At 40.8% G+C, this 11531-nt stretch overlaps 1 protein-coding gene across 1 annotated transcript in view; it reads left to right on the forward strand.

Annotated features, from left to right (window-relative positions):
• The window catches only part of CCDC92B (coiled-coil domain containing 92B), a 117765-nt gene extending 107622 nt beyond the window's left edge, over positions 1-10143 (forward strand). Inside the window, exon 3 of the mRNA XM_044287962.1 lies at positions 9401-10143. Coding sequence (XP_044143897.1) covers positions 9401-10143 — 743 coding nt within the window. The remainder of the gene's footprint in view (positions 1-9400) is intronic.
• Positions 10144-11531: the final 1388 nt, after the last annotated feature.

Raw genomic sequence — 11531 nt, forward strand, 5'->3', positions numbered from 1 at the left:
TGCGGTCAACCAGGCCAGAAAGCGGATCCATGTCAAAAAAGGACGGTTTTGGTGGATTATAATGTCACGGCTGTTTGAGGGTAACAAGAGCAAACACAGTGAAAAGAGCTACTGACCGGACCCAAACTAGGGAAGATAAGGGGTGACCCCTGTCAGACCCTCAAAGCTCTCCCTATGCTGCTAAAGCACATGCCTGGATCCAAATGGTGGAAGGAGGCATGCCCGCGTACCTCAGACTGATGGCCACTGTAACCCCTACAATAGTGGAAGGGGCACGGCCACCGGTGCCCTACTCAGTATATGGAGGGAACCGTGGCCACCTCAGATCCAGTCAGAAAATAATCAGGTAAACAACAATATCTGCACACTTAGCTGAAGGAGATGCAGCCGCAGAGAAGACGGATCCAAGGACAGCTGGCAATATCCGGAGTGCTTGCTGCAGCAGAAACCAGGTCCAGTGAACTGATAGCTTACAAGTGAAGTTACTCAAGCCAGAGCTACAACTGAAATGAGAAATATAACCCACGCCCTGCAACAGGAGGAGGGGTGATTTAAAGGCAGGAAAATCAACTGCAGGAGAAACAGCTGAGAGTAAAGACCTCATCACAGGGGCGGAGAAACAGAACAGTGAGAACACCTCCAAGCTCTAAGTGACATCATCGCAGGGGTGGAGACACAGAGCTGTGAGAACTTCTCAAAGCTCTGGTAGTGACATGTACTGTTTTTGCTGGCTAGGTTCATTTTTTCATCACATTATGCACTGCTAATTTCCATGGTTACGACCACCCTGCAATCCATCAGTGGTGGCCGTGCTTGCGCACTACAGGAAAAAGTGCCGTCCTCTCTGGTGGCCAGGACCGTGGGAGTGTGGATAGGCCAGTGTCTTTTCCTATAATGTGCAAGCACGACCACCACTGCTGGATTGCAGGTGGTCGTAACCATGGAAACGAGCAGTGTATAATGGGATGGAAAAATTAATCCAGCCAGCAAAGGAGGTAATATGGAGAATCAATTCACAGTAATGTAAAATGCATATTTGAGTAGGTATCTAAACTGAAAAAATCACTGAAGTATTAAACCTACTTTAAAACGTAACTTTTATATAGCGATATTAGTAAAATAATTCCCACAAAAACAAATGTTATTTTAGATAGCTGCAAATAAATCTAGTGAAGTATAGATAGGGTATACAGTACTCCGGATACACATATACTACACGTTAGGTCATATGTGGCCACTTATGATTAATACATATTAGGTCATATCCGACCACTCACGATTCAGACGTTCGGTGTTTGTTGACGGATATTCGCAAGATTACCAGATTCCCGGTCGTCTGATGTCTTGTTCATGCTGGAGATATGGTCCTTCCGGCTGTAGGTATTCCAGGGTTCAAAAGAAGGGATAAATTAGGGTGCAAAAAAATGGGAGATCTAGCCCTATACAGATAGCTATCCCTGCCTAAAAGTGGAGATGGCCCCCGCCTAAATGCAGAAGTATCACTCCCTATTGGAGCGACCCCACTTATCGACGGCTGTACCCTGGATACTAACCCTAAAAAATTACTCCCAATTGGCAGTCCCAAATCCCGACGCGTTTCCTCTGTCACGATAGTGTGACAGGTTCATCAGGGGATGAAAAAGATGTATAATGGCTTAATAGCCTAGCTAGATGCTGTTGCTGGTCATGCTAGATAAAGCAGACAGTCCAGAGTGGTGCTGGATACTGCTGCCCTTAAATACCCCATAGTTGGTTAAAAATTGCTTACCGGTGTGTATAATTGTTGCACACATCGCGGCGTGCGTTCCACATGGCGCCGGTTTCCTCGTGGGTACATGAGACGCATCAGCGTCATTGGATAGTATACAGGAAGTGTTTCGCCAACTGGCGACGTCACTTCCTGTATGTGAACCGCATCGTGGAACGCATCTTCAGTGGCGATTTAGAGTACCGGAAGTGATGATGCTTCCTGTATATGAGACGCACATGGAACGCATCTCCGTCTATTTGAATCCACGAGATACTACACATTCTATGTTTAATACATAAATATAGCGCACTTTTGATTTATATATATAAAGGTACGCTACCAGGCACAGGCACAGTGAAGTATTCTCTCTGGATGTATAATTTGATATGGAACGCCACAATTAAAGATATCAACAACTTATTTTGAGACATATTTGATAGATCTCAATAAGTATATTGATGTTTAGTTATCAAAGGTATTTAACCAACTATCGTCATTCCTGGGGATCAGTATAACAAGGTTGACCATATCTAAAATTATAGGCGGGCAAGGTGATTCAAGGGAATGCTGTCTGTGTATCAATTTGGCAGTCATCATTCAAATATACCCTATATCACCCTATGATGAATTGTGTTAGACCTCTTGCGATCAGATATCACTTATTTTCTAACGGATAGGTTTTCATATACACAGAGGTCTTACAAGTCTCTTTTTATGACAGGCAGTAGCAATATATATAGTTAAATGAAACAACCAAAGGAGAGGATCTCATTGAGGCCCAGCGGGCTCACAGTTTTTAATCTGTGGGTCCACTCCGCCTCCTTTTGCAGGATCCTCCTATCCAGGTCTCCACCTCGAGGGGAAGGGCGTACCACCTCTACCACGCAGAAATTAATAACCTTGTCTACATTCTCATGAAAATTTCTGACGTGTCGGGCAATGGCTGTGTCTTTTTTGTTCCTAATGTCCCCCAAATGGTCCCCAACCCTTCTCCTCAGTTCTCTTTTAGTTTTTCCTACGTACTGTAATCCGCAGGTACAGTTGATCAAGTAAACCAGTCCTGAGGTTTTGCAGTTTGCGAAGTCCCTAATTGTGTACATCTTGTTAGTGATGTTACTTTTAAAGTTTTTTGTTTGATGTATAAATGGACAAGCTACGCATGTACCGCAACGAAATGTACCAAGGGGTCTTCTATCCAGCCAGGTACCTGGTTTAGGGATAGGGGTATAATGGCTGTGAATGAATCTATCCCCGAGAGATCTTCCTTTTCTATATGTAATGGCTGGGTAACAAGGGAGCATGTCTCTTATGTCAGTGTCCAAACGAAGCATTTCCCAGTATCTTTTTAGGATTTCCCTGACCTCTTTGTTGCAATCATCATACGTTCCGATTATACGAAAAAACGATTCTGTCTCTTTTCCTTTTTGGCCTTTCCTGGGATTAAGTAAATCTATTCTAGTGGCCTTCTCCGCTGACCTAAAAGCTTTATGTAATGGTTCATCTGGGTACCCTCTTTCATTGAATCAGTTTTTTAGATCCTTAGCTTGATGGTAAAAGTCTTTTTTAGAGCTACAGTTTCTCCGGATCCTCAAATATTGACCTTTCGGTATACCACACTTTAGGTTGTAGGGGTGGTGGCTCTCCCATCTCAGTAGGCTATTTGTGGCCGTAGGTTTTCTATAAGTTTTTGTATTAATATTGCCATTATCCAATGAGATGTACAGATCCAGGAAGGCGAGGCCCTTCTCATTTATCTCCGATGTGAAATGCATACCGATCTGATTTTTATTCAGATCGGTTACAAAATCCGAGAATAGCCCTCTGGGGCCGCTCCACAAAACGAGGATGTCATCGATATAGCGGCCCCAGAAGGCTATCCTGGGTGTCCAAACGCTCCCTTCGGTGAATACCACCGTGTCCTCCCACCAGCCCAGGAACAAATTAGCATAAGTGGGGGCGCAAGCGCTCCCCATAGCTGTGCCCCTGAGCTGGTGGAAGAACTTCGAGTCAAATAAAAAATAATTATGTCGTAGGACAAAACTCATAAGATCGAGTATGAACTGGTTATGCGCTTTATAATGAGTCCCCCTACTTTTTAGAAAGTGCTCTACAGCTATCAAACCCAATTCATGGGGTATGTTGCTGTACAAAGCCTCGACATCGATAGATGCTAGTAGGGTATCCTCTTCCAGATGTAAACCATCTATTTTTGTCAAAAGGTCAGATGTGTCTCTTATATAGGAAGGGAGAGATGTAACAAAGGGTCTTAAAATGTGGTCGATATAAGTACCTACATTTTGTGTAAGGGAATTTATGCCGGCCACTATCGGGCGGCCCTTTAGAGGAACCAAGCCCTTATGAACTTTTGGTATAGTGTAAAAGGTGGGGATTTGTGGGTGTAATTTGAGCATAAATTTCATCTCATCATTAGATATTAATTTGGCTTCTAGGGCCTCCAGGAGTAGTAGTTCCAGATCGGTAGAGAAATTAAATGTTGGATCGGTTTTCAATATGTTATAACCTTTTTTGTCATTAAGAATTGCATAGCACATATGTGTATATTCATGATGTTCCATTATAACCAAGTTACCCCCTTTATCGGAGGACTTGATTATAATGTCCTTGTCCCTCTCTATTTTAAGCATTGCCTCTATTTCCTTACGCTCCAGGTTGGATATATGAGTATTTTTCTCTTGTCTTTCTTCCAGTTTATCCAATTCCTGGGTAACAATGTTTTGAAACAGATCAATGCTGTTTGTTTCCATTGGGGGAGGGAGTCTTGTGCTCTTTAATTTTAAATCTGTATGGGGGCCTTCTCCTGGTTTTTTGTCACTCTCCCTCAGGAGTTCCGTCATCGTTCTCACCAGAGGGACATCCTCCACATTGATACCCAACCTCCGACTTTCTCCCTCGTCGTTAGATTTAAAATATTTTTTCCATTTTAGTTTACGACAAAAAAGATTAATATCTTTGATCCATGAGAAGGAATTATATCTAGTGGTGGGTATGAAGGACGTCCCCCTGGCAAGAACGGACAGCTCTATATTAGTCAGATGTTTTTTAGTCAGGTTAATAATCTGGCTACCATTACTCCCATTGGTATTGCCATCTATTTTGTTTGTTTGGGGCGGTCCCTCAGATCGTATGGGATTCCCCCTTGTTCTAAAAAATTGGAGGACAAAGCAGAAGATCCAGAGGAAGGTAATTCCTCTGTATTTTGTCGGTCGTTTCTGTTTTGGTTCCCCATCTTCTACCCCTGGGGCCTCTCTGTCCTCTGTTTCCCCTGAATCTAGGCTTTCCTCTGTACGAGAAGTCAGTAGATCTGTCAGTATCAGAGGTTTCAACTTCTGATGAAGATACTTCTATTGTGTTGAGTTTACTTTTGTCCCCTACACGGTTATAGGCACGTTTTTCTTTAAATTCTAAGAGATCTTTTTTGTATTGCTTATGTTTCCTTTCTTTAATGGAGATGTGGTAGTTCTCTATTGATGTTTGGAGATTGCTCTCTTTCCGGGGGAAATCAGGATCGTTTTTAAATTTTAATGTTTGTTCGATTAATTCGTTCAATTTAAGTGAAGTACGTTCTAGAGTGACCTTCTCCTCAGCCAATAGCAGTCTCATCAGATTCAATGAGCTTTCGGTGAGTGTCTGCTCCCACTTGCCCAATAAATCTGGTGTTTGGGACCTATGGGCTGGTGTAATAAAAATCCGCAGTCCCCTGGGGACTATCTCTGCCTTGATATAGTTCTCCAGGGACTGGGTTTCCCACCAGGATTTGATATTTTCTCTATAGCAAGTATTGAGATCCCTAAATAGTGTTTTTAAATTGCCTGGTGCTTCATCAATGACACTGCCTGTCTCAGAAAAGACCTGTGATGCTTCTGCCAACCATTGATCTGTGTTAATGGGGCCCGTTAGAAAGCTAGCCATAGTTAAACAATTCACAGTAATGTAAAATGCATATTTGAGTAGGTATCTAAACTGAAAAAATCACTGAAGTATTAAACCTACTTTAAAACGTAACTTTTATATAGCGATATTAGTAAAATAATTCCCACAAAAACAAATGTTATTTTAGATAGCTGCAAATAAATCTAGCGAAGTATAGATAGGGTATACAGTACTCCGGATACACATATACTACACGTTAGGTCATATGTGGCCACTTATGATTAATACATATTAGGTCATATCCGACCACTCACGATTCAGACGTTCGGTGTTTTTTGCATCTCCGTCTATTTGAATCCACGAGATACTACACATCCTATGTTTAATACATAAATATAGCGCACTTTTGATTTATATATATAAAAGGTACGCTACCAGGCACAGGCAAGAGGTCTAACACAATTCATCATAGGGTGATATAGGGTATCTTTGAATGATGACTGCCAAATTGATACACAGACAGCATTCCCTTGAATCACCTTGCCCGCCTATAATTTTAGATATGGTCAACCTTGTTATACTGATCCCCAGGAATGACGATAGTTGGTTAAATACCTTTGATAACTAAACATCAATATACTTATTGAGATCTATCAAATATGTCTCAAAATAAGTTGTTGATATCTTTAATTGTGGCGTTCCATATCAAATTATACATCCAGAGAGAATACTTCACTGTGCCTGTGCCTGGTAGCGTACCTTTTATATATATAAATCAAAAGTGTGCTATATTTATGTATTAAACATAGGATGTGTAGTATCTCGTGGATTCAAATAGACGGAGATGCGTTCCATGTGCGTCTCATATACAGGAAGCATCATCACTTCCGGTACTCTAAATCGCCACTGAAGATGTGTTCCACGATGCGGTTCACATACAGGAAGTGACGTCGCCAGTTGGCGAAACACTTCCTGTATACTATCCAATGACGCTGATGCGTCTCATGTACCCACGAGGAAACCGGCGCCATGTGGAACGCACGCCGCGATGTGTGCAACAATTATACACACCGGTAAGCAATTTTTAACCAACTATGGGGTATTTAAGGGCAGCAGTATCCAGCACCACTCTGGACTGTCTGCTTTATCTAGCATGACCAGCAACAGCATCTAGCTAGGCTATTAAGCCATTATACATCTTTTTCATCCCCTGATGAACCTGTCACACTATCGTGACAGAGGAAACGCGTCGGGATTTGGGACTGCCAATTGGGAGTAATTTTTTAGGGTTAGTATCCAGGGTACAGCCGTCGATAAGTGGGGTCGCTCCAATAGGGAGTGATACTTCTGCATTTAGGCGGGGGCCATCTCCACTTTTAGGCAGGGATAGCTATCTGTATAGGGCTAGATCTCCCATTTTTTTTGCACCCTAATTTATCCCTTCTTTTGAACCCTGGAATACCTACAGCCAGAAGGACCATATCTCCAGCACGAACAAGACATCAGACGACCGGGAATCTGGTAATCTTGCGAATATCCGTCAACAAACACCGAACGTCTGAATCGTGAGTGGTCGGATATGACCTAATATGTATTAATCATAAGTGGCCACATATGACCTAACGTGTAGTATATGTGTATCCGGAGTACTGTATACCCTATCTATACTTCGCTAGATTTATTTGCAGCTATCTAAAATAACATTTGTTTTTGTGGGAATAATTTTACTAATATCGCTATATAAAAGTTACGTTTTAAAATATGGAGAATCACAATACATTAGTAAGTCCCTTGTACTAACTTTCTCTACATGATGAATGCCACTTGCTGAAGTGAAACAATCCCTTTGAATCCTGGAAGCTCTTACTGAGCAATCTTAAGACACACAAAAGTTGATTCAATATCCACATGTTGCTATAGTATTGTTAACAGTATGCAACCACTCCCATCATTTCTTGCCCCCAAGGGCTCAAAATCTAAGTTTACTCTGCATCTCACAGGGTTAATAGAATGATACTGCAGGCAAGCCAAGTTTTAAGTCATCGCATATTCAAGTCTCTCTTGTTGATAACAAAAGTACAAAAAGTTTGATAAGTTTTAATTTATATTAAAAGCTCATCTGCTTCTCTATGTGCTTACTGGACTCACAGGGATCCTACACCTGGCTGGTTGCACAGGACCGCTGAGGACAGTGAATTGCTGCAGCAGATGTGCTGTTGACTGTATGTCTTGTATATAATCACCAAAAGGGGGATCCGAGGACTAATTTGTTTAAAAGGAAGAGTTGTATTTTTTTTAATGGCACCATATAATTCCCATCAAATGTCCTAAATAATTTTCAGGTTTTTATGGGGTTGAAAAAAAAATATATCTCAAATACTATTGTTTTGGGGTTCATTTGTTAGTTTTTTTGTATCCTCTCTGTGGTAAATATGGCCTCATTTAGGCCTCATGCACAAGATCGTATCCGTCTTGCGGACTGCAAATAGCAGATTCACAAAACAGGGATACCAGCTGTGTGCATCCCACATTTTCCCGTTCCTCACGTCTTACCCTATGTTAATAATGCTTATACTTGTCCATGTAATGGACAAGAATAGGACATGTTCTATCTTTTTAGCGGGATGGCAGAACTGACATACGGATGCGGATAGAAACGAATGGGTCCGCATCCGATCCGCAAAAAGTGTGGATCAGAAGCGGACCAAAAACACGGGCATGTGAATGGGGCCTTATTCTGTGGGTATGATTATGTTGATGCCAAATTTATATTTATAGTTTCACGTTTAAAGTACAAAAATTGCTTTGTGTTGCCATACCCTGACACTCATAAATCTTATTTTCCTGTTGATAGAGCTGTGTTAGGGCTTGTTTTCTAGCCGCAAACTGTAGTTTCTAATGTTATCACTTTGGGGTGCATTTTGTTTTTGATCAATTTTTATTCCTTTTCTTAGGTCATTGTGTTTTATTTTACCATGGGTAATAAATCACAATATTTTAATAGTTCAGACTTTTACATACGCTGATACCAATTGTTTATTTTTATGGATTAGGGAAATTTGAGTTTGGAGATATTTAAAAACGGAGTATGCATGGGGAGTAGGAAAAGTATCTGTGTTGTCTAGCCAGCATTAGGATTTTTAATGCTACACTACAGCACAATGTTGCCCATGCCCTAAGGAACTGGTACTAGCAGGCAGGCAGCAGTGACAGTCAGGAGAGACCCAAGCATGATAACACCTTGGTGGCCAGGTAGAGGGCAGCTAGGAAGCTGTCTTACATTTAGAAGCAGCGGTGGATCCGCCAAAGTTATGTAGAAGCCGTCACTTCTTCATAACTTTGGTGGGTCTACCGCCAATGTAGGGCTTTATTAAGATCGGCGTCTAACACGCTGGTCTTAATATATGTGCCCCTATGTATTCCTGGACAACTCATTTAGTTTGTAAGGTCCAAGCTTCACCGCTGAGATCTTTTCATTTGTTTCTTTGATCTATCAACAGATCACCTTTGGATAGGTTTCCAATCCAAGTCTTTTATCAACACAAAAATAATATGACATACTTTTTTTAATGTAGTTAGAGGTTTTGGCAACTAACACTTCATTCTTGAGACAAGGTTTTAAAAAATGTGACCAACTGGTCACTTCATGACAGAAAAATTACCATTCCAACCCAAGTCAGTTGAAGGTTATGTAAATTCAATTAAGTAGGAAAGGCATGATCGTTTATGCGCTCCTAACAACTCTATTTGCTTTTCCAGATCAGCTTGAGTTTGAAATGGAGGAAAAGTGCAGAATTCTGGAAGCCAGGTACACTGAAAAAGAACATTTGACCCTCCAGTTGAAAAAAGATCTCTATCTTCGGGAGAATCGAGTTGCAGCCTTGAGATCTAAGCTAAGAGACAAAGAGAGACGGTTCCTAGAGGAGCTAAAGAGAAGAAGTCACAGAGTAACCATATTGAATACGGAGCTGCACAAACAAACTGAAGCAGCAGCGTACTTATCTTTCCAGTTACATGCCTCCAAGCAAAAGAAGCAAAGCTTGCAAAACAGCTGCCAGAAGACATCGCGGCCACTGGATATTGTTGGAGTCAAGCAACCTCACCATGAAGGAAGAGTAAAAAGGAGAGTACAAAAAAACCACAGTGTCTGGCGACCTGACTGTTCCTTGGGTATAGATATGTCAAAAGACTATTTTCAGAGAGAGGAAATGATCAACTACGATGAGTTGGAAGCTATGCCAGACCCTGCTCTATTTTTATACCCTCAGAAGTCTGCTCAGCCTCGTCGGCAGAGATCAGAGACAAAATCCCACTTTGATAAAAGTGCTTCAGGGCCTGCTGGTGGTGGGGGTCTGCCAATTGGTCCTCAATGGTCAGAGAAACTCTCATCAGATAATGAGGACATACCTCCTTCTATTCCTGTTGTCAAAGCAAAACATCCAAAAAGTGAGAGAGGAAAAAGGCGGGCATTGGCCAGGCAAGACTCAAGGGATTTAGAATAAAGAAGTACGCATATTCTGAACTCCCATGCACCCTATTGGAAAGATCTGTAGCAGAACCTAATTGGTTTAAAAAGGGAAATAGCGGGTTTAAAAAGGGAAATAGCGGGTGCTGTAGTTATGTGTCTGTCCACTGACATTTTGGATTTAATGGATCATACTGTTTTTGTTATTGTCTTCCTGTGTTTGGCTGCAGTTCTCTCCCAATGCCTAATTGCAGAGAATTCCCTGCTGCTCGTGTATATTGGACAACATTTTTGTCACAATGCCCTTCTTTTAATAGTTCTCGTGACCTTCTTTTTTTTTTATAATTCTATTTTTATATCATTCATTTCTGTTCTGAAGGAACTGTTGAATTATAACATATACTGCAAGCAACAATAACCATAATTCTCCAAAAAGAAGAGTTCATAAATCCTACAAATTCTTAACCTCACAAAAGCAAAAGAAAGACTATGCGCTACCCTAGGAGGAGATTACTGCTTTTCCCAATACAGTATTTGCTTATTCCTAGGACTCACATCCAGTAGGTCTCTTTGCTGCTTGGCCTTGCTATCGACCATAGGAGACAAAGGTTTCACGGACCGCTGGTTCAGAATAACCTGAACATAGTAAATACATATATAAGTACTGAATGTTCTTTTCCATTTAAGGAATTTCACGTACAAAATTTCTAATTTTTATTAGAACCGATGTCACTTCAAAGTCGTAATATGTGCTCAAGGAATTCAGGAATCAGGTGAATGAACTACAGCATGATTTTTCTACAAGGAAAAAAGAAGTCCTATTTATTTTTGCATCGGCCATCGGCCTCCGGTTTGCACAACTGAACAAGAATGAGCTGGTTTCTCAAAATCTGATTTGCATTAATTACATTTTTTAGTACATACCAAAGTAATAATTACATCACAACAAGCTAAAGTAATATTTCCGGTAGAGCTTTATGCCGTATAGACAGTATTATTATGTGTAGATTTACATGATGATGTCACGATGGCTAGACGAGAAGACACTTTACTTATTCATCAGTGTGGTGTGTAAAGACTTAATCTAATCTGAGGAATATAATGACTTTCCTTCCTCCATCCTTCCCTTTCAATCTTCATTAAATTTTTATCCAGTCCTTGCTTTTACCTTACTCATGAAATTCTTAGAGGAAATGCCCAAAATGCACATGATAAGACATGGCCTCTCTCTAAATAGTTTTTAAAGTGATTTTTCTCATCCACTGATTTATCCCCAGGCAATATGGATGCATTAAGCTATTACATTTAGAGCTGCTTTATGAATATATGATTTTTATAGCTCTGCAATTTGCATATATATATATATATATATATATATATATATATATATATAAAAGAAATCAATGATGGGTTTTTGCATAGGAA

Source organism: Bufo gargarizans, chromosome 3 (assembly GCF_014858855.1).
Source record: "Bufo gargarizans isolate SCDJY-AF-19 chromosome 3, ASM1485885v1, whole genome shotgun sequence".
NCBI lineage: Eukaryota > Metazoa > Chordata > Amphibia > Anura > Bufonidae > Bufo > Bufo gargarizans.